The sequence below is a fragment of the Panthera uncia genome, chromosome D1, assembly GCF_023721935.1.
Source record: "Panthera uncia isolate 11264 chromosome D1, Puncia_PCG_1.0, whole genome shotgun sequence".
In the NCBI taxonomy this organism is placed as follows: Eukaryota; Metazoa; Chordata; class Mammalia; order Carnivora; family Felidae; genus Panthera; species Panthera uncia.
Window position 1 is genome coordinate 46,222,485 of NC_064808.1, and position 23,874 is coordinate 46,246,358.

Genomic DNA, 23,874 nt, shown 5'->3' on the forward strand with positions numbered 1-23,874 from the left:
GGGACCAACACATACTAAGGAATTTGAGCTTTATCCTAGAAAGCAATAGATTTTAGTCAGGGAAATGACATGATCATTTATGGAATTCAGAACATTCCTTCTGATTACAGTGTGGCAGTTACATTACTGGGGTAGAGCCAAATACAGGGAAACCCACAAAACTGCTATTACAACAGTCCAGGTAAGGGATGAGTGTGGGCAGTGGGGGTGGCATGAGGGCCTGGCTAAAGGAGATACTGCTGAGATAAATAGCAGATTCATGGGAAAGACACATGTTTCAAAGAAATAATCTTTTAAAAAAATGTTCTATACAATTGCTATAGGAGCACAGAGGTGATTCTGCTTGAAGGAATCAAGGGAAGTTTTACAGAGGGACAGCATCTGGGCAGTGTTTCAAAGTAAAAATAGTAGTTCTCTAGGCAAGAAGGGGAGGTATCTCCTGGGTAGAGGAAACAGCGTATACAAAGATGTAGGGTTTGGATGGGAAGACCATGAAACAAAAGAGATGTGGTTGAAGTGTGATGATGACAGGTTGAAGGTAAGACTTGGTAGGCCAGGGCCACATGCCAGGCCATGCTAATAATTTGGGCCTTTGTCCTTAAGGCAATGAGGAGGCACTGGTGAGTTTACACCACATAACATGGTCAGATTCTATTTTTAGAAGATTTCTCTCACTTCAGAGTGGGCAACACATTAGGAGCGTGTAGACACTGATGTCTAGAAAGACAAGTTAGGAGGCACTTGCAGCAGTCCAGGACGAAGAGGACAGTGACCTGGATGAGGATCTCTGCTTGGGAGCTGTCAGGGTCTGGGCTCTGGCTGATGAGGATAGGACTAGCAGAAGAAAACAAACCTTTTAGTGACAGGAATCCCTGTGGAATGCAAACATCCGGGTTACCAAGAGCAGGAGGAGGGAAAGTATAACAGATGGAGAAACCTTTATAAACAGGAGGTTTCACAAGTTTCCTGGGGAATATCAGTGACACTTTCCAGAGTCAAAAGGCAGTGTACACATGCTCCAGACTGTCTGCTTTCGATCTTGACAGCAAACTCCTGATCCACAAGCATCTGGGCTTCTAGCAAACTGCTCTCTGTCAGTGTTAGGAGTTGGGGAAGTTGCCACCAAAGAAATCCTAATACATGGGTTCTTGCATTATTGTCCTGGAAGGTACAAGGTCTCCTATAAACTGCCTTATCCAAGATTTATGGAATGAGCAGTTACCCATTCATTCATTCTAAAGACATTTACTGAGCACCTTTGATGTGCTCCCACATGATACTGAAATATAGAAATAAAGGACACACAGTCACTGAGATCCAAAGGAACTCCCAGCCTGTGGGGAAAGGCAGAGCAGTAGAACCATCCCAGTGACAGCAGTAAGCAAGTTCCTATGGGGAGCACATTGCAGAGTCCCACATTCAGCCTGGGGATATGAGAATGTGCTTACAGTAAGAAGGGAGATGGTAGCTGAATCTCAAATGGTGAATAAGTGTTTTTCAGATATTTGTTCCCACTGCATTGTTTTTCAGCCTGGGCTGGTGTAGAGGAGCCAGCATCCACCTAACAGGTGTGTCCGTTGGATACTCTAAGACCATTCCCTAACAATGTTTGTTTTTAAGCCTTTACATGACTACTGGCAATCTTTGTCTATGCCTGAGACTCTGAAGACTACAGTGAAGTAAAAATATCTCTTATTTAAGGAAAGGTGCTACATATTTAAAAAATAACATCAGTTATTTTTTTCTGAATATGAAACATACTAATTACCTACATTTTGGATTATTTCCCTAAGATGGATTTCTGGAAGTGTAAATACTAGCCTGGGGGAAAGCAAATTTTATAAGGCTCTTCAAGAAAACTCTTTTCAAATAACGCATTGATATTTCCATGTAATGGGTAATAATAATGCTCAGTTCATTGTGCTATTGATATTCTTGTCCTTTCCTTTAAAAATATTTTTGACTTTGATGGTCAAGATTATATCTCATCTCATAGTTTGAATTTGTATTTTTGGCCTTTTCAAATGTTTTTTGGACATTTGTATTTCTACTTTTGTAAATTCTCTAATTATATCTTTTGCCTACTTGTAAGATTAGTATTTGGTTAATTTGTATGAATGCTTCAATATATAAAAAATATTTTCTGGTTCTGCTATTTTGGCTGACTGAAAAACTTGAAACTCCTTGACCACAAGTGCTTAGATGTTTCTGCTAGATAAAATAAAGCAAACATTAGTTTAAAAGAATAGCTGAATCCACAGGAAAAGAAATTGAAATACTCAGATACAAGAAAAGAAAAGAGAACTGAAACCTGCAGCTTCCTTGGGTACAAGAGTCAGCTTCAATCATCTCAGTGCTGGGCTTTTGCACTTGTATGCAATCTGAGATGAGGTCTTGGACACCCATGACTGAGAGTTGACTATGAGACTCCTACAGAAAGTTAAGATTTCGCAAGACTGCATCTTTAGACAGAACTTGAACAAGAAAAAAACACTCCTCAAACAGCAGAGACACAAATCAAGGAAGTCTGTTTCACCCTGTAGTAGGAAAAAATACTTTCTCCTTTCTCGTAGGAAAAGTGTATGCCATGACAGAAGTTGTGATGCAATATGCAGAGAATCTGAAAAGAACATCACAATGATGCCTGTAGGGACTCTGTCAGAAACAAACATAAAGCCACCCTGGAGAGGCACACCCTTCACGCAGGACACACAAGATTCTGCTCACTGAAACCTCACTGAAGATTATTTTACAGTATAGAATTATAAAATACATAAGAAAACAATCCACCTTGAACAAGAATCATCCACTAAACAACAGGATTATATCCTAAGGATTGCAGAAAATAAAACAACCTGATAATTTTTAAAAGATATGTTTAAAATTATTAGAGGCATCAAAGAATGAATAAAAAACATGAGAATAAACTAAAATTATCAAAAAAGAATAAAATAATAAAAATAAAAAAGGAAAGAACTCCTAGAAATGAGGATATGAGGAATGGAAATTAAAAACTCAGTATATTAGGTATAGTAGGTACTATAGTGGAGGTAGTTACTATAGTGGAGATTCTAGATCTTCTCCTTTCGGGCACACTTCTCCCAAGTTAGGTGATGCCGTGTTAGGTGAATGCTGTGTGATTTGGCAAATAAAATGTGAGCAGAAGGATATATGTTACCTTTGAGCTGAGGTCATTAAGAAACTAGTGTGTAATTTGCCTTATATTTCTTCTTCCTCACATGACAACCATCACTGCTCCAGAATAGTAGAAGTTCCATTAGTCTGAGGAAATGCAGAGTGAGGAAATGCAGAGCAGAGCCTTCTGCCAACTCAGAAGCAAATGAACATAAACAAATAAATTTTTATTGTTATAAGCCACTAAGACTTTGGGGTTGTTTATTATGGTAGCATAACCTAGTTTATTGGTACAACATTTAAATCAGACTGGGCACAGTTGAGGACAAAGATTAGTTAACTGAAGATAGATTTGAAGAAGTTACCCAAGTGCAGTTCAGAGGGATAAATTAATCAAAAATATAAAAGAAGGCAGACAGCCTCTCCTCTGTTGTCCTGTCCACAATTCCTTTGTGGTATATTCAATAAACTTACATTTCCTTTTAAAAATACTAAAGAAATGTTATAAGATATTATAAAATATGGGATACAGAGTATAAAATGAGAAAGTTCCAAATACGTTTATTAGCAGATCCACAAGAGGAGAATGGGAGAGAGAAAGTATGCAAAAAGGTTTTCCAGAATCTCAGAGTTTTTTGGAACTAAAGAAAGACATGAACCATTGGATTAAGAAAGCACAGTGAGTTCCAAGCAGAAGAGATAAAAACACATAGAAGATGAAGTAAAAATTTTAAAAGTAACCAGAGAGAGAAGACAGAGGATTTACAAAAGACAGATAATTCTGAATAGCAATGGTGGTACCAAAAGACAATGAAGTAAAAGTCTTCAAGGAGCTGAGAGAAACAACTGTCCACCTAGAGAAAACAGGGCCAGCTAAACTATGATGCAAGCCTACAGTCCTGGTGAAGATATTTTGAGACAACAACTCAGAAAGTTTACCTATTACAGACCCTTGTCAAAAGAATAACTAAAGGGTGTGTTTAGGAAAGAATAAAATCGAGATCAAAAGAAAGGAGGAGGATGCAAGAGGTAATGGTGATCAGACATTTGTAAATGGGGGTAAATCTAAACAAGCATTCAGTATTGAAAACAATAATCATAATAATATGGGATTACAAAAACAAAGTAAACAAAACTACTGAAAAGCAACATAATTTGAAATTTGAGGGAGTTATTGTTTTAAGGTCTAATTAGGAAAAGAATAGAAATCATGATTAATTTAAAAATTTGAAGTCATGTAATATGAGGGCGCCTGGGTGGCTCAGTCAGTGATGCATCTGAGTCTTGATTTTGGCTCAGGTCATGAGCTCAGGGTCATGGGATTGAGCCCCTCATCAGGCTCTGTGCTATGCATCGACTCTGCTTAAGATTCTCTTTCTCTCTCCCTCTGCCCCTCTCCCCTGCTTGTACTCTCTCATAAATAAATAAATAAATAAATAAATAAATAAATAAATATAAAGTCACATAATATGTTACAAATTTAAGTGGGTACATTAAAGATTAGAACTAAAATGCATAACTTCTACACCAATGTGCAGGCTGGAAGGGGTGGTAAGTAAAAAAAAAAATTAATGAAGTGAGGTAAATAGAAAAACAAGGGGGGAAATGTGCTTTTTAAGAGACATACCTAAAATACATGGATATGAGGGACAAACAGATATACAAGCTAGATAATATTGGTCAAACTGACACTGAATTGAGCTTTCAAAAACATTTCTCTGCACATATTAGTGTTTTCTGGTGGCAGTATTATCCAGATGTGGTAGAAAACATTTTATATAAAATATATCATTTAATATATGTACTAAGGAGATGAAAATACAGGGTGCTGGTTTCCTTTGTTCCAAATTTTTTATAGATGACTTATTAAAACCACTTTGTCAACAATTTTCCATTATTTACTGATACCACACCTTCCCTGCTCATAATTTCACTGACTGCATGTCCCTTAAATGAGCAAGAAATAACCCAAAAGCCTTGGTATCACTATGAGTAGTTTTTCACATACTCATCAGGGCATTACCAGAGACTGTGCAGCGGTGTCAGGTGGATATCAGGGGTCCAAGATGGGCTTCTCATAGTGCCCAGAGGAGTTAGGATAAAAATTCTGTCCAGAAAAGTCCCACTCTACAGATAATTGTCTCAGGGGGTAGTGTCAAACTCAGTGTTCCCATCACTTAGGCTCTTAAACTATTCCTTGAGGGACAGTTCTGACAAACTGATATCTCAGCTTAGTTTCTGGCTACCCATTTTCTGCTGGAGCCTACTCTAAAGACTTACCTGACTTCTCTTCTCTGTTCCCTCTTGCTGCAGAAGATGGGGTCCCTCGAACAGCGCGGTCCATGTCCCTCACACTGGGAAAGGTATGCATGTTCAAGGAATACCAGGGCTCCCAAGGGGATTACAAGAGACGTTGCCACAGTCACCCAGAAAGTCATTCATGCTTGGATCTACAGGTGCTAGAGAACCTCTGGACAGGGTCTCTAATTCAGCTTACCACACTTGCTAGTTCATCCTTCAACTTCTCTTGCTCATGGTTTCTCTGACTGTACCATCCCCCAAATGAATACGAAATGATGCATAAACCTTGGTATTCCTAGACTTTTCATACACTATCCGGGATGTTATCCAGACTGGGGGTCATTTCTTTTCCATTTCTTCAGGATATAATGTAAAATAAGAACATGTTGAGAAATCACTCACCACTAACAGAAAACTTGGGTCAACTTTGGCCACTCTTTCCACACCAAGCCCCAACACCATCACCACCCCAAAGCCAAATGTCCAGTGAATGTAATTACAGCATTAGGAACTAGTAGGAATTTTCCAGGCCTTTTGAACTGTGGATGCTGTTCCCTCCATGACAGTGGGCCTGGTCACTTCTCTTCCCACAGAACATGCCCCGTCGGAGGGTCAGTGTTGCAGTGGTTCCCAAGTTTAATGCCCTGAACATGCCTGGCCAATCTTCCAGCTCATCACCCATCCCCTCCTTACCAGCCCTGGTGAGTATAATGATGCCCGCCTCCCAACCCTCTTTAACCTCTCCCTCAGGGTCACTACTATGGGGAGTGGCCTACGTGGCAGCAGGATCAAAAAGGAGAGGAAATTCCCAGCACAGATTCTAGAGTATGGGCTAAAAAGCTCAATATAGACCACGTCCCATGTCTTCCACTGCCCTGAGTAGAAGACTCGGTATCCTTGAGCAAGATGCTGGCAGCTCAAAGAGTGTTCTTTGTAAATCATATTTCTTTCCATGTTTAAGCCACAATCCTCTAAAGTGGGCATGATGTTTTTCTTCCATTCTGCAATGGGTTTAAATACCTGAAGGTTTCATTGTGTAATAAGTGTTAGAGCTGAGCTTTTAACCCTAGGCTTTCTAATTCCAGGGTCTGAGTTCTTAAACCCAATGTTATCCTACATCAATTCTTTGCAGCATTAAGAAATGAAACTACTGAGGGGAAGGGGAAAAAAAAAAAAAAGTTACAGAGAGGGAGGGAAGGAGGCAAACCATAAGAGACTCTTAAATACTGAGAACAAACTGAGGGTTGAAGGGGGGTGGGGGAGAGGAGAAAGTGGGTGACGGGCATTGAGGCATCTGTTGGGGTGAGCACTGGGTGTTGCATGGAAACCAATTTGACAATAAATTATATTTAATATAAAAAAAAGAAATGAAACTACTGGAATGCCCATTTAATAAGAGATTGATTAAATATACTTGGCCCTAAAAGGGGTTCCTATGCAGTCAAAAATGACATGAAAAATGTCCATAATTTATTATTAATAAAAAGGAATTTAAAAACAGTATATACAGTACAATTCTGTTTTGTAGGGGTTTTTTAAAGAAGTATATTTTCTATGTGTAGAGATAGTGAATTCTGTAAGACTATTAATACTTGTTATCTCTGGGCAATGATAAAAACACAAGTGATTTTTATTTTCTTCTCAATGCCTTTTTATACCTCTATAATAAGAATATATTGCTACTAATCAGGAAAAAATTCATTTCAGTTGTTTTAAACATACACAGTTCCTATATAACAAATTATTTTCTACATCCCAGGCTTTTGTGGATCTGGCTAATATTATGTCAAACTCTTCTAATTCTTTCTTCAGTTGCTTCTCTATTCTGTGTCCATGCCTAGCACTACTCTATAAGGAAACAATCTGATTGTGTAAGCAATAGATAAAATAGATTCGAGCTCTTTTGAGCCAATAGGTAGCAGTAGCTTCTTTCACCTCTTTTTCAATCATCTGTGAAACTAACCTAAACTCCCAAATCACCCATTAAAACAAAGCAACCTAAAAAAAAATTTTTTTAAAGGAGCTTAGGGAGGGCCAGTTAGTGTGTTTAATAGACCTATTTCTGGTACTATACTAAATGTAAGAATATGTTTTCTAAATATACAGTTGACCCTTGAAAAATGCAGGGGTTAGGGACACCCACCCCCATGCATATAACTTTTATATGCATATAAAACCCGCATATAACTTTTGATCCCCACAAAACTACTGATGATCCGAAGCCATAATTACCAATAACATAAAAGTCAATTAACACATATTTTGCACGTTATATGTATTATATACTGTATTCTTATAACAAAGTGAGCTAGAGAAAAGAAAATGTTAAGAAAATCATAAGGAAGAGAAAACACATTTATAGTACTGTACTGTATCTATAGAAAAAAAAAATCTGTGTAAGTGGGCCTGAGTAGTTCAAACCCGTGTTTTTTAAAGGTCAACTGTGTATTCCTTTAGGCTAAAAGTTGGCAACCAGGGATATGTGTTAAAATCACAGAAGGTACTTCTAAAACATTGCCCAGGCCTCACCCCAAGATTCTGAATTGGATCAGTACTTAAAAAAAAATCTCCCCAGGTGATTCTAAGGTGCAGCCAGATTTGAAAACCATTTCTTAACCCAAATCCATTACAACAAAACAATGTGGTAGTCCTATGGAATTTATTATAAAGACATTTCTGATGGCTTGGGGTTTTAGGAATGACAGGGATCTCCTGAGGGTTGTGCTTGGAGCTACATCTCCAGGGCAGTGATGGGCCTGTGTTTGGTAGGAGACCTGCTGATATTCAGTCCAAGTCAGTAAACAACCGTCTAAGAACTGGATGGCTCCCCTCCAGAAGGGAGCCTCAAGATGTAAATTCTTCACTCATGAAAACTTGGAAGAGGGGAAGTAAAAGGTGCATATTGCATGGGCCTCAAGGGGCACTAAGGAATGGAGCCCCCAATGGTTGGGCTTGATGCAGATTAGAAAGCAGGGGAAGAGGTGGGACGGCAGCAACCCCTTCCCAGCATTATCAGAGACCTAGCAGCTCTGGCTTCTTCCTTCCTAGCTGATCTTCAATTGCCTGTCTCCTATTTTTCATTCAGTCAGAATCACCCAATGGGAAAGGCAACCTACCTGCCACCTCAGCACTGCCTGCACTTTTGGAAAAGTAAGTTTGTTGATTTTCCTCTTAACTTTGGGGATCTCTGAGGAAATTTTCCCTAACTCACCTTTCCTCCCATACTTTACTCTTAAAAAGTGATGGAAAGCAAATTAAGTTCTAAGGGAACTGAGTGGGACTCTGAGACTCACAAAGATTTCAGAGTCAGTTTGCAATCTGGACCAGGAACATGCTATAGCTGAGTCCAAGTGTATCTCGATCTCAGAAGAGCCCAGAGGAGATGGAAACCTTCTCTGTTGGTTAGAATTCTTTGGGCTACGGATACAAGAAAGTCCCAACTCAAAGAGGCTTAAAAAGTTAAGTCCAGAGGTAGATCATTTCCAGGTGTAGTACAGCAGGGCCCCAGCTAGGCCTCTACAATTTCCTTGCTTCTGCTCACTTTGTATGTTGACTTCATCAGCAGGCTTGTGGCAAATGGCTACTATTTTCAGGTATTCCATCCAGACATGAAAAGAATAACAGGACTATCTCTTCTCATGCTTCTTTTTTATGGACAAACCCAGAAACATTTTTAAAGTCTTCCTTAGTAAATTTGGAACATGGTTCCTTCCTAAACCAAACACAGGCTTTGGGAATGGGATTGTCATCATGGGCTTAAATGGTGCCCTGGAGATGGGGACAGAGGGTCAGTTTCCCATGAAGCAAGATGGCTCTGTGAAGAACAGTAAATTCCTGAGCAAAATCACATGGCTGTTAGGAAGCAGATAGGAGAGTGAGTTCTGGATTGGCAATGAATAGTGTCTGCTCTGCTTAATTTTTCTAGGCATCTATGCAATTTTCAGGTCTTTTCATCCTCAGCCAGAGCAAGGCAGGCTGTTTCTACACACTCAGAAGAGTTTATAACTTGCTTTTCAAATTCTTTCATTTGCTTGCTAGAAAACATCTGGATCACAGCTGTCACCTCTCAGAATTTTCCCTCGTGTCTTTTCTCACTTGGTAGAACATACACCTTTATTCTTCCTTCTTCTTTGCCTTAAGACAGGTTTAGTCCTTCATTTTTCATTGCTGTTAGAATAGTTTTGCTTGACTTGGCAAGGAAAGTCTATGTTGGGCCCCTTTTCATTATAGATAACCTCCCAAGCTCCCCACTCCCAGAATCAGTGTATTCTGCTCACCTCTCAGTATATGCAACCACCAACCTATCACTCCATAATGACTCATCCCACTTCAGTCTTGAAGTTTGTCTAGGAACTCCTCACTTTGATACCTCACCCTGTATAAGCTTACTGTTCCTTCATGTTGCATAGGGTACTTTTGTTTCTTTCTTTGTTTCCTTGGCTTCTTGATAATTACAAAGAAATTAAAAAGGGGTGACAAACTAACAACCATGTGGAAGTAACCAAGGTTACAGAAACTTATCAAGTCCGTAGAGTCATAATGTCTACTCCATGATCTCTGAATCTCTCCCAAAATGGTCACTTGATTCCCTGAGTGAAAAGCACACTAAAATTCTCCCTTCCAATCCTGCCTTTGGATACACAAACCCCTTCTCCAGAAGAGCCACCAATAAGGCTCTCCATTCTTAGCCTACAGAATCAACCAAGGCAAAAGATCTATGTCCTAACTCTTTGAAACAGACTTTAATCATGATGGATCAGGACCTGGACTCTGTAGAACTATTGCTCAGGCCAGCTGAGAGCTTTGGTCTGAGGCAGTGGGGATCATCAAGAATCTTAGCTATCCTTGGTAGGAGAAAGTGAGATGGAAATTAAGGACAGCAAAGCATCAGCCCCAAATCAGAAATGACAACAGGATGGGGATCGGTAGTGGCATCACCATTCCAAGGGTGAGGATAGAGACAAGTCAAGCAATAAGCTCAGGAAGGTATCTACAGTTCACCCTTTTCTATCCAAAGAGACCACCATGATATATTACCCATGCTGTGGCTATTGGGGATATACCCAGCCTATAAGGATGGCTGCAAAAAGGGGAGGACATATTCAAAGAGGAGGGATTCAAGACTAACAATAGCTTTTCTGCTCTAGATTTATAAAAGGTGCTGAGTGGTTTCCATCTGAATTCATGAAACTAGAAACATTAATAGATTGCCAACAGGCTAACAATGAGGCAATCTGTGACTGAAAATAAGTTCATATCTTCTATTCTAACACAAGTACAGTCAATTCTAGCTACCTTCTCCATAGTGTTAAAGAGAAAAAAAATACATTATAAGTTAATATACATTGTTTTCTAGATTGTTACAATGAGCTTGATTTAAAGTGATTTCACATTTCCCTAAGTATATAGTAACTAACTAAGCAGGAAGGGAAGTGACTAAGCATGTGAAAAATGATAAGATGAAATTACCTGTGGCTGCTTCTCAAGCAAATATCTGAGAGCTGATTGCACTGACCAATGTGATTTGAGAGAATTCTGAGTGTTGTTTTTGTAGGTCACCTCATAGTAAATTGTTCTTCACTCAACAAAAGTCTAGAGACCTGTGGAATTAGAGGAAGATATAGAGAGCAATATTTAAAGTTAATCTTAAAGATTAAAACAGAAAACAGAATAAAGCTCACAATGAGTTCCCCAAGTAGGAAGAGCTATTTATTCATAGACTTTTATTCTGTCATCCTCAACAATTAATCACCAAGGTCTAAGCATCTAGAATGCACTCAGAAGCTCACAGTCTAACGGGAAAGGCATATGGGAAACAGCCCAGTATAATACAATGTGATACCATAAGGAAGTACAGGTTGCTAAGGCAACAACACACAATGAGTGCCTTAACCCAGATTTCCTATAGGTGGGGGGAGGTGAGCCTCAGAAAATGTTTCCTCTAGGAATGTACTTTTAAAGTGAAGGCCTTTTGTTTCAAAGGGGCACATGCACCCCAATGTTTATAGCAGCACTATCAATAATAGCCAAAGTATGGAAAAAGCCCAAATGTCCATTAATGGATGAATGGATAAAGAAGATGTGGTATATATATACAATGGAGTGTTACTCAGCAATCAAAAAGAATGAAATCTTGCTATTCACAACTATGTGGATGGAACTAGAGGGTATTATGCTAAGCAAAATTGGTCAGTCAGAGAAAGACAAATATCATATGACTTCACTCATATGAGGACTCTAAGACACAGATCGGATGAACACAAGGGAAGGGAAGCAAAAATAACATAAAAACAGCGAGGGGGACAAAACAGAAGAGACTCATAAATATGGAGAACAAACAGAGAGTTACAGGAGGGGGTGTGGGAGGGGGGGTGGGCTAAATGAGTAAGGAGCACTAAGGAATCTGCTCCTGAAATCATTGTTGCACTATATGCTAACTAACTTGGATGTAAATTAAAAAACAAATTTAATTAAAAATTTAAAAATAAATAAATTAATTAATTAATTAAAAAAATAAAGTAAAAGCCTTTAAACCTGAAGGCTATGTAGTTTAACCAAGTGAACTGGAGTTTAACAATGTTCCAGGCTCTGAGGCAAGAAATGGAGTAGTCAAGGAATTATAATAATGATGGTGGTGATAATTACTATTATTATTTACAGCATGCTTACTTTATGCCAAGTCCTATTCTAGTTGCTTTACATTAATGATCTCATTTAATCTTTACAATACACCCCTGAGGTAGATATACTATCAATATTCCTATTTTACAGATGTGGCAACTGAAACAGAGAAATCACTTGCCTGAGTAGATAGCAGAACTCATGCTTTTAACCTCTTAATAGACCCTCCAACTAGAAGAATGGAAAGAAGTTCAGTATGACTGGAGACAACAGGATGCATTTAAAGGCTATTTTTATAAGAAGCCTTGTGAGCTACGGTGAATGACCTGATGACTGGCTGGCCATGGAGTAGTGTGGGGTGAGAGCAGAGAGTGTACACAGAGCAGTTCACTGAGGGATTAGAAAAATCATGGATGTGAATGATATATGGCATTAGTTTCATAAAAAGAGTCATTATAATGATATATTACAGAGAAATATTCACTATAATCTCTAAAATAAATACTTTTCTACATTTTTGAAGCAGCCAGGGTAAATTGCTTAAAGGCTCTATATGACATCAAATATGTATAGTAAACAACTCCCCTTTGCTGACAGTATTCTGGAATGAACTGGCCCTCCATCAACTAGTATTGTACCCCAGGAATCCGGGACTGAGTAACAGGAATAAGGAAGGTCTTCTAGCTTAGTTCCCCTGGCTGAGCTTGTCTGAGAGGGTCATGGCAATGGCAGTGGCTTAGAGACATCACTGAACCCAAAAAGGTAAGATCTGTCCACTGGAAAGAATTGCAGTCACTTTCAAATATTGTTTACCACATACCTCCCAGTTAAACAATACATTTTGACTAAAGAGGCCCTCGCATTACTGAGAACTGAGCACAATGACAAACATTTTTGACCCAGTGGACATGAGAAAACAATGAGCCTCATTTTAATGAATCATCCCAGAGAGAAAGCATGCAAGAATTCAGGCTGGGAATAGATGCCAAGATCCATGAGTGTTTGGCCCAGAAATCTCTAGGGTGGGCACAGGCTGTGCTCAGCTCCAAGTTGACAGCCATGAATAGAGATTCCTTCGGCTCAATCCAAACACTGGGTTCTCAGGAAATAGCCATTTACAGAAAGTACCTGCCCATTTTACAAGATTAATAGGCAGATTGGATAAGCCACAGTGAAGCCAGTGTAACTCAACAAACACTTAAAGGCACTTACTGTATGCTAAGCACCATTATAATTCAAGTGCAGTCTCTCTCCCTGTGATCCCAGTCATATGGAGGACGGACATGTATATAAAACATAAAAATGCCCTCTTTCTGAGTTATGCTGTAACAGAAGTACCATGAGGACATAGAGGAAAGGAGAGATCACCTTTAAACAGAAGATACAGGAGAGGTGAAAACACTGGCAAAGCTTCCACAGAGGAGACGGTATTTGATCTGAATCTTAAAGATACACAGCAAGAAACCTCCAGGTAGTTAGAGAAGATATGTAAGGAATGATTAGCTCAGTCTAAGAGTCTAGAGATAGTAACAAACATTTTACATATTGTGTGTTTCCCCTACTTCCCACTCAATGTCCATTATTAAAACAAAGGCTCTCCCAACCCATCTCACATTCTAAACAAGCACCCTTTAAAAGAAGGGCAGTGTCTTAAGCCATGGCCCAGCGTAAGGGCAAGAATAGCTTCACTCAGCAGGGACCGTGGAACCTCACACACCACTCAGAGCCCCAGAAAAATACTTCTATTGAAAGGGAGAGCTCAAGAAGTTGTGGAAAATGCAGCTTGACATGAATTTAGAAGACCAAAGTGAGATTCCCAGCCAGGCCCACTAACCACCAATAATGTGAACTTACACAAGTCATTTGCCAGGTGTCAGGCTGCACAGGGTCAAATTCAAGCTTTACCACACACTGGTTGTGTAATCTTGGGCTGGTGATTTAACCTCTCTGAGCCTTGGTTTCCTCACCTGTCAAACTGAGAACCATAGTATTACCTATCTCATGGGTCATTCATGAATCTTAAGTGAAATCTTACCACAGAGCCTGATACATAAGATAAATGTTAGCTCTTATCATTGAGAGGGTCAAGTGAGAGGATGTATGTAAAAGCATGTTAAGAACTAAAGCCCCAGAGGTGAGCTGAGTCAGACAGGGTGATCAACTCAACCTGGGTCAGTTGAACTCTGGACAGAAGACCCATATGTTTAAAGGGTCACTGAAATGGGTTTCCTGGATCTACCAGGGAAAAGATTTAGTCTCCAGAGAGCAGTGACCTGAGGACAGTGAAAGTTTGAATTCCTTTGATTCTGAAATGTCAGAGTAATATAAATCAAGCTCTCCATTAAAGATGTAAATAATCACCTGGTTATTTATCAGCTTGGATATTTTTATGGATTAGGTTTGAAAGAACCTCAGATTGCTCCCAAAATTTACCAATAAATTTGTTACATAACTAATTGTGATGATGATGATGATGATGATAAATATCAGTTGAGTAACATATTCCAAAAAATTTACTTATATTTCTTTTTTTTTAATGTTTATTTATTTTTGAGACAGAGAGACAGAGTGAGTGGGGGAAGGGCAGAGAGAGAGGGAGAGGGAATCCCAAGCAGGCTCCACAGTGTCAGTGTAGAGTCCAATGCAGGGCCTGAACTCGTGAGTGGTGAGATCATGACCTGAGCCAAAACCAAGAGTCAGACACTTAATTCACTAAGCCAGGTGCCCCCTTTCATTTCTTCACTAATTCCTATCCTACTATCATCAGGTACATATATTATCCTCATTTTACAGTTGAAGAATCTAAAGTTCAGTAAGAGTTAAGAATTTGCATATATTGGAGCTGGAATTTGAACCCATGTTTGCCTCATGTAGGTTCTTTTCCTCTACACTCCACTATCCTCCTTCATGCATGTTTGTCACTAACCTCTTAGGTTGTCAGCAGCAGGTAAAAGAAATTAAAAGCCTGATATCGCTATTTCATTTCTAACATATAAATATATTTCATAAAAGAATTGCTTTCCCTGCCCTTGGCTGTAACTATGTTTTTCTTCTCTGTTCCAATCATTTGCACAAATAGGAAACTGCACATTAGGCAAAGGTCACATGGAAGGGAGTGGATAATGTAATTTGTAAAAGGAGAAATGTTATGAATAGCTGATATTTTTAGAGTGTTATCTTTCTTGTTCACAATGGGTTTTGGTTTCCATCCTGATGAAATGTAAATTTTACAAGGTCTGAGGAAAACTATGAGGTGGGAAACTGATGCCAAGAATGAGAAAATATAAGGCTCACTCATAAAGCCTGAGAGGTGCGGGCAGAGAGCAGCTGCGGTCTTTCAGAGTCCTGGCTGAAAAGCTCAGCTCACTGTTTTGTCTTGTTTGAGGGCTCCTCCAAGACATGACTCCCATTGGGATTTCAGACATGTAGGTGGGCTGCAGGATTTATAGGGGAGGCATGGCCATCAGGATACTTCCTTTAAACTCATGCTCCCATACTTCAAATGGACTCCTAGCACTGCCAGCCATCCTACTATGATTTTCTAGCATATTTGTTTTCCTCCTTCTCACATGACTCATTCATACCTTCTCCTCTCTTCTCAAACATTCTTAGGCCTCTCTGCCACTCACTCTCAGCATATGACCTTGTCTTACTTACATTTTATAGAGAAAATTTAAGCTATTAGATAGGAGCCCTCCTCTCTTCCTTCACCAGATCCCCAGCCCAGCATCTTCATCTCTTTCCTCCCTTTGGAGGAGAGTTTATCTACCTTTCTAAGGTAGGTCTTTCCTACCTCTTTTTTCAAATAATTTGTTCCTTTGGTCATCCCCTTTCTCTCATCCCTTCGACTGGAACATTTATATCCAAATTCAAATGTGCTTTCATCCCTTGACCCACTTCTTCAGCTATGTATCGTCACAACACACTCCTTTACTCTCCTTTCCAATCAAATTATTGTGTCTAGATCTTCCTCTTTCTCATCATTTCAATCTGTCTTTGGCTCCTATCATTTCACTAAAGCTCCTCTTGACCTCCATATTATCAAATCTAATAATCACTTTTTCTGGACTCATCTGACGTGGACTCTCAGAAGTGAATGTGTGACACACTTAACTCTTCCTCCTTGACATGCTCTCCTCTCTTGGTTCCCAGGACTTCACAACTCTTCTGGTTTCCTCTTACCTCTCTGGCTGCTACTCCTCAGTCTCCTCTGTAGGTTCTTTCTCCACCTGAGCTAACAGCAGAGCTGCTCAGAGCTTGGTTCTGGGTCCTCTTCTCATGTTTCCTCATACTGTCTCCCTAGACAATCTTACCCATTCCCCTGGCTTTAAATGTCATCTATATTCTGATGACACCAAACGGTATCTCTAGCCTCTAGAGCTCTTCTCCAACTCACTTTGGTATATCCAACTACCTACTTGACATCTCCACCTGGATACTTCACTGGCATGGAAAATTTATCTTGTCCAAAAGCTAACTCCTGCCTCATTGCCTCTTTTTAGTTCTTCAAATATCTTTGCATCTATTGTGTCTCAGGGTCTGCACATATCCTGCAACCTCCCCCGAGGATGATCTCCCTTCTGCTACAGATATGGCTGACTTTTCACCTTTCAGGTCTGTGTTTCAGTTACTCCACCTCAGAGAGGTCTTTTATGAGCACTCAATCTAAGAATATCCTCCCCTTATTGCTTTCTGCACCAAAGAGTTTGTTTCTTTCATAAAAGTTATCACAATCTATAATTAACTACATATTTTTTTTCCTTCCTCTTTTGGGGCATTCTCTCCCGCTAACCTCATGTTGAAAAATGCTTTTTTTTTTTTTAATCATCTGATGTATCCCTAGCACATTGCAAGGTGCCTGTGACTTAGTCAGTACTCAGTAGATATTTAAATGAATGAAGCAAAAGATGGACTACAGGAATGGAATAACTCTGAACATTTTGGTCCACCTCCACATTCCTAATCTAAGTTCTGTGGAGCTCCCAAAAACCATCTGTCCACTTATAGCATCTCCTGGAGTAAGAATAAAGGTGGATTTCGGAGCATGAAGAAAAAGGGACCTGGGATAATACCCAAACATTATTTGATGTTTGGATGTCTAGGGAGGGTTCTTGGGCGAGGACCTTTATAAAATCTTGTCTCAAAGTAGAAGGATTGAAATGAACTCAATCAAGAATGAGTTTCCTCACTTCTGATCAGGAATCAGGCCAAAGACATGGTTTGGTTTTCAGACACTGAGTCTTTCCCTGAAAGGACACCCTGTACTTCCCTCTTCTCACTAGTGGAAAGACAAATGCAGACCCAGATTGTGAAGCCTCTGCTCCCATGCCAACTTTGAGCTGCGTGGAGATTAGCCAGGAGACCACGGCCAGGATGGAGGAAGAAGCTTACAACAAGGGGTGAGTCAGACTTTGTCCACCCAGAGGTCACCTGGTAGGTCTCAGAAGATACCTTCCCATGTGCTTTTCCTGTTTCTTAGAGGATTTAGGGAAGCAACCAGTGGCCCTAGGACCTCCTTGCTTCAGTAAGGAACTACTGAAAAGAGCAGTACTGTTCCACAGGAAGGACAGGAGGAAGCAGGGTGAGAGGGTGTGGTTAGGCAATAATTAGACTGCCCTCTTTTTAGGCAGAAAGCCACCAGGATGCCACTGCTCAGAATGGTCTGGAACTAAGGCCCCTGGGTGGGTTCCTCTTGGTGGTGCCTGAGGCTTCCTGACACGTGCTCAGAGGAGTCATATTGCTACCAACAATCTCAGGAGCAGCTGTAACTCTACTTCTTAGAACTTCCCCTGCCATCTCTTCTTCCTGTAAACTGGAGTCCCCTCAACTTCCAACTGTCCCCTATTGAGCTTCAATAACACTGTGGCCCACTGTCAGTCACTGAGGGGACGGAGTACTGAGGAGGGCCCAAGTCCAGCTAGGTAGAGAATTATCTCTAACATAATTCTGGCATAGCATCCTTTTCTTCACATCCATTTCTACACATCCATTTCTTCACATTTCTGTGAAGAAAGTCTTCACAGCTTCTGAGAGAGACATAGCTTCCCACTTACATGGAACTTGTGGGCATCTATATGGCAGTCATATACAATGTGGTGGGGTTTCCCTAGCCAAACTGAGCTTGCCTTAAACATTCAGCTGTAAGACAATCAAAAAGAATATGTTCAGGGTAATACTGATCCTAGAAGAATAACATCAGAAGGATGTCTCTTGGGAAGCCATCTTTTTACCCACAACTATCCTCTATACTAAGCATGTATGGGGGTAAATACCTCCTTTGACTTTGTAAACATTTACTGAGTACCTCCCTAGGCCTAGTATGTGCTTATCACTTCCATAAAACTTCCCAACAAGCTATTGTGATGGGTGTCACCTTCCCTAGGTCAAGCTATATGCCTGGCACTGCCTCAAAACATTCCCATAGCCATGAAATGGGGGCCACCCTGTCCATTTTATAGGTGAAAAGCTGAAGCAACCAGGTTACACAGAAAGCAAACACACTGTTCTCCCTGCTGAATATTTTGTAGGATAAGAACCCAATCAGGAGACTCTGCACCTCCATTTTTCCCTGTCAATTTTGCCACATATTCACATATAAACAGGAAAGATGAGTGAGGAATGAGGGGAAATTGCACTGACATGAGCCACCTTGGGATTCAGTGGAGCTTCCCAGCTTTTTCCTGTTGTGTAGAACTACAGGAAGTGTATAATTATTGGAGGTGTTCAAGTTCCCACCTCTAGGAACTCAGGAAAGGATGCTCTGTGCCTCGCCTTTCCAGACTCCATTGTTCCTTTTCACCCTGCAGATACCAGGAAGGTCTAAAGAAGACCAAAGAGCTTCAAGACCTGAAGGAAGAGGAAGAAGAACAGAAAGGTGAGAGTCTTGAGGAAGCTGAAGAGGCAGAAGAAACTGAGGAAGAGGAAAAGAACCAAAGAAGCAGGTTGGAGCCCTTGCCATTGCTGAAATGGGTCACAATTTATTTAACTGCACAGCATCCTGAGAGGTGCTACTCCAGGGCAACAGTGGGTCTAGGGCCCAAGTGAGCAGCCAATAGAAACCAAGAAGGGCACTTATTTTGGGAAAGAAGCAGAGGAAGGAGCCAAAATAGTTAAAAAAGAAATGTTTTCAAGAGCTGAGGGGTCAGAGGTGGTCAAGAGTGAGGCCAACAGCAATCAAGAACTTAGGACTAAGAAACTGACTGGAGTCCCCCCTAGCCCAACCACAGTTAGCTCATTTCTCAGATATTCCCATGAAAGAGCCAAGGTTAAGGGAGCTGTCATGAAGCCTTAGAGGTGGTTTCTTACAGGAACAGAAGCAGAGAGAACACATAGGGGTAGGAGACCCACTCAACTTGGCAAAGGTGAGTCTCCAACAGGTTCCACTTGGATTGGAAATACTTGGGCTTTCTTTTTTGATATACTTTATACTTCGAGTGTCTGTTTCCCTAAATCAGGGGAAAACATTAAACATGTAAACAAATATAGTATAGATCCTGCATCTTGTCCTAATTGTGCCCTCCTGAGGGTCCTGGGTTTTAACCATAGCCCCAATTTCATACATTCTGCCTTACTGTTTCTATTAGTCTTCAGTTTTGATTTTTAGAAATGTGGTTATAGAAAACCTGGAACACTTCATTAAAATCTTTGTTTTTAGACGCCCCTCCTCCCCCAGGCTATCTTGGAGTCCAGGGTGGCTCCTGCCAAAATGATAATTATCTATTCAGCTGCTAAAATTCAAACAGGGTATGTGTCTGTGCCTCATTGCTTGACCAGTTAGTTTGAAATCACATGTGTGCAGTGAGTAAGTTAATAGAATGAAGATTAGAAGTGAGACAGATATGCTTCAAAGCACATAGGAACAGTCAATAGAGCCCATTTGGTGGAAGATTCAGCCAGAGTGAGAGGTCTCAGCCTGCATGGGTCAAGCCTAGTGTTCAAGGGAAGAGCAGTCTAGGAGAGCTGGAGAAAATCCTTCCCTGTTGAAAGCAAACCTATGCTAGGATGCACCATCTCCCCTAATGAAAGAACCCCCAAGTTTTGACAGTGAAAGCACAGTCCCCACTCCAAGCAACTAGATTCTAGTCTCCTTAAATCTCTCCCTCTTGGGGGTCCCCTGCTCTTATTTATTTTATTTTATTTTTTTAAATTTACATCCAAATTAGTTAGCATATAGTGCAACAATGATTTCAGGAGTAGATTCCTTAAGGAATCTACCTCTGCTCTTATTTTTTAGAGATCACTACATTTTTTTAGAGGTCACTTTAATGTAGTCAAGCCCAGGCCTGGACAGCAGCCCTTTCTTTGGCTTCTTTGAATATAGCTAAGACAGGCTAGAACTTCTAACACTTCCACATACCAAGAAAGAACAAAAGAAAATTAAATAGGGTACATAGGATATAAACAGTTTGGTTTACAAAGCACAGGACTGGAATCCTTATCTAGCTAATTTGATCTCAGCCAATGAGTAGCTCTGTCCCATTTTGTGAAACCGCAGGGGAAGTAAGTCTGGGCCTGAGTGCCTCTCTGTCTATCTCCTGGTCAGCAGCACATGGCAATGGCTGTCTTTCACATCCATCACCCAAAAGTGTCCTTTTGGTCCTGCCAATCCTGAGAGGACTTGTTCTCTCTCCTAACCTTTTCTCCCTCCTCGATTTACTTTTTGATCTTGAGAACATGCTTGTATCTTAAATGATGGATACCAGACATCAGCACAGCCTTCAAAAGTGTCCTTGTCCTTCATTACAGGGGTGTAGCTTCCCCTTTTCAGGCCCAGGGTGTGGCATCATCTTCTCTGTAACAACTAACACTGCTAGCATATGAACTGCCTGCTCATAGTTATATAGAGCTCCTTCCTCACCTGTCACCAAAGGAGACTGGCTCTGAGAGCCTGTTGTCTTCAATGCCAGGCAATCATTCCTGAGTCCTGTAGACATATGGTTGCCTGCAGGCACCTGCACTCAAACATGATTTTCCCCATGAAATTTTGGCATTGCATTAATAAGGAAGGTCTAAAGTTATTAAAAGTTCCACATCCTACTTAATGTATTTTAAAAATACTGGGCTAACCCCAGCAGTGAACCTTGTTTAAGAGATTCCACATCAAACACTAGAGTCTTTTTTGTCTGAATTTCTCCTCTGTTATAATAATATACAGTTGACCCTTGAACAATGTGAGGGTTAGGGGTATCCATCCTCCACACAGTAAAAAACCCAAGTATAACATTTGATTCCTCAAAAACTTACTACTAATTGCATACTGTTGACCTAAAGCCTTACCAATAATAGTTAACACATATTTTGTATGTTATACATATTGTACAGTGTATTTTTACAATAAAGTAAGCTTGAGAAAGGAAAATGTTATTAAGAAAATTGTAAGGAAGAGAAAATACATTTACAGTACTATATTGTATTTATTTTTTTAAATGTTGCATAAAAGTGGGCCCATACAGTTAAAATTTGTTCAAGCATTAATTGTATAATAATGTAATCTGTTATAAATAGTATTTTCTGGAGTATCAGCTTAAATGAACATAGGGTGAATCAACCCAATATCTTAACTATATTAAAATAGAGAATACAGTCTTCTGACATATTTATAATACATTAAACAAGAGAAACAAAGTGCAATAGAAAATGTTAGCCTTTTCTGCCTATTCAAATCTGCTCCATGGGGTTAAGATAATGTTAGGCAGATTCCTTTACTTTTCCAGTAACTCTCAGAAAGCAGAACTCCTCTTGTCAAGTTTAAGTTCCAAGAATAATCTCATTTCATTAATTAAAATAGCCAGTTCCCTAAAATAGTCAAAAGCCTGGACTTAAAAAATTGAACCTCTTTTCTCCCCCAACTTGTCTGCTTCAAGAGGGAAGCCTATATAGCAGGCAGGGGAGCATGATTTCTTTGTCTCTACCCTCCCCCCTGCCTAAGCTTCACCAAATGCAGCACCTGACTCTCTAGAATCAATGCTTGGAAAGGGAATTGAGATGAAGGGGTAGGAAAGGTATTACTTGAATGGTACTGTGAGCAGGCTCCAGGGCTTGGCAGGGGTTTAAAGCTGACTTGCTGACTTTGATTAGTGCATTGCTTTATGGGACCTCTAGAGAAAACTACTCCTCCCACCTCCCAGCATACACACACATTCACACTGTGGCTGAGATCCGCTCAGCTGCTGGTCCCTCTATGAGGTTGAATGCATGTCTTTTAGCTAGCTGGCCACTTAAAATCCCTCTCAGTCCTCAGACAGCTGGAAGTATATCTTCACTGTTCAGCTTTTAGGTAGAAATTTTGGGCAGGATCTGTGATGCCCCAAGCCATCTCTCCTTATCCTGACTATATCCAGTCAAGGTGAAACATGTACCTTTGGCCCATTATGGGTAGGATAGTTTTCTCTATCATGGCCCACTATCCTGATGCCATCAAGCACATCAGAAAGATTTTTGCTCTTCTAATTGCTCATGTGTGAGGCACACACCATTCCACTGTGTCCCCCAGACCTCAACATGTTGAATTCTCCAGCAGTGTCTCTGAAGCCCCTCTCCCTAGGCCCAGGTGAAGGGAAAGCCACCCCTCCCTAGAGGAGATAAAAAAAAATTGATTTCCACAGGGATTCCATTTCTAATCTAATTCTATTTCTTATTCTTTTATAAGCTAGAAATTGGGGACCAGCTAAGGGTCACAAAGCTAGATCTTGGCATTCTCCTCTGAAGTCCCACTTAAGAGTAGGGTTACAGTGGGATTCTCCCAACCCTAGATGCTTGTTTTGGAGCATGGAATATGGCCCAAAAGAAGGACTGCATTTTAGCATCCAATTATATCTAAGTAGAAACTAAGGAATCTAAATAGGGATGAAAGAAAAAAATCTTCCATTTCCAAGCTATCCCTTCCCAACAGTTGTGAAAATGGCCAGTGAGTTTCACCTCAGCTAATGTGCGCTGTTTGGCTTTGCTTAACTCTTCCTAAAACAATCATTGAATAGTTTCCACGTGGAAGAGAAACCAATCAGTACCTTAGCATCCAAGGCAGGCACTCAGAGCCTCTGGTCTCTTTCCAAGGAAGGTATTTGTTGAGTTTTTTCCATGGGTCATTAGGCATATTTTTTCTACAAACTATATTAGAGCTGTCTACTTCTCAGCAAATGGCCCACATATTTCTGTATCTATGTGAGCCTTCAGAAAGCCTTCTTGTCACCTTTCTCATCTCCTCCATTTGGTGATCCTCAGTAATCTTATTTTTTACATTATTATAAAACATAGATCAGGGATTGGAAACAGGAAAAAATTCTAGCCTAATGAATGTGTGCAGGATTCTGTAAAGCAGGCCATATGACCAAGTGTCTTTTCACTAGGCTACAAAGAGAGAGGGGAAGTTGAAAGGCAATTGGGAAGAGAGGAAGAAGGAAAGGGGGAATGAGGCAGCCAGAAAATGGAGAGGGAGACAGATGAAAGGGAAGGGGGAAAGAGAAAAAAGAGAGTGGAGAAGGGAGAAGGAGAAGGAGAAGAAGAAGAAGAAGAAGAAGAAGAAGAAGAAGAAGAAGAAGAAGGGATTAATGAAGAGAATGAAGACTAATGGTGCTGAGAAAACATCTGGAATAAGCCACTGAGAGGTTGCTGGAGGCTACTAGTCTTCTGGTTGCCCCTGGGATGATTTGAAGTGAACTCTTGAGGTTGATCTGGTTCCTTGTCATTTATCATTGAACATGGAGGGTCTTCTAAGGGTTTAGCACAGTTCTTCTATTCTGAACACAGTCAGATGTGGAACAAAATATGCACTGGAGCACGGAGGCAGGGGACAGAGTAGAACTTGAAACTGATCACTAA

At 40.3% G+C, this 23,874-nt stretch overlaps 1 protein-coding gene and 1 long non-coding RNA gene across 11 annotated transcripts in view; one reads left to right on the forward strand and one right to left on the reverse strand.

Moving 5' to 3' along the window:
- LOC125936206 (uncharacterized) overlaps window positions 1-23,874 on the reverse strand; it is a 197,238-nt gene that overhangs the window by 126,852 nt on the left and 46,512 nt on the right. Inside the window, exon 3 of one of the 2 annotated variants that reach the window (XR_007461960.1) lies at window positions 10,906-11,036. The exons of the other annotated variant lie outside the window; for it this stretch is intronic. This is a non-coding gene — a long non-coding RNA (uncharacterized LOC125936206). The remainder of the gene's footprint in view (window positions 1-10,905; window positions 11,037-23,874) is intronic. 2 annotated transcript variants of the gene reach the window in all.
- IRAG1 (inositol 1,4,5-triphosphate receptor associated 1) overlaps window positions 1-23,874 on the forward strand; it is a 75,522-nt gene that overhangs the window by 48,219 nt on the left and 3,429 nt on the right. For 7 of the 9 annotated variants that reach the window (XM_049650032.1, XM_049650039.1, XM_049650082.1 and 4 more), the window contains 5 exons: window positions 5,449-5,498; window positions 6,030-6,137; window positions 8,522-8,586; window positions 17,340-17,456; window positions 18,864-18,998. In XM_049650032.1, the coding sequence (XP_049505989.1) occupies window positions 5,449-5,498; window positions 6,030-6,137; window positions 8,522-8,586; window positions 17,340-17,456; window positions 18,864-18,998 (475 nt within the window). The remainder of the gene's footprint in view (window positions 1-5,448; window positions 5,499-6,029; window positions 6,138-8,521; window positions 8,587-17,339; window positions 17,457-18,863; window positions 18,999-23,874) is intronic. The other 2 variants (XM_049650058.1, XM_049650076.1) reach the window with 2 other exon arrangements.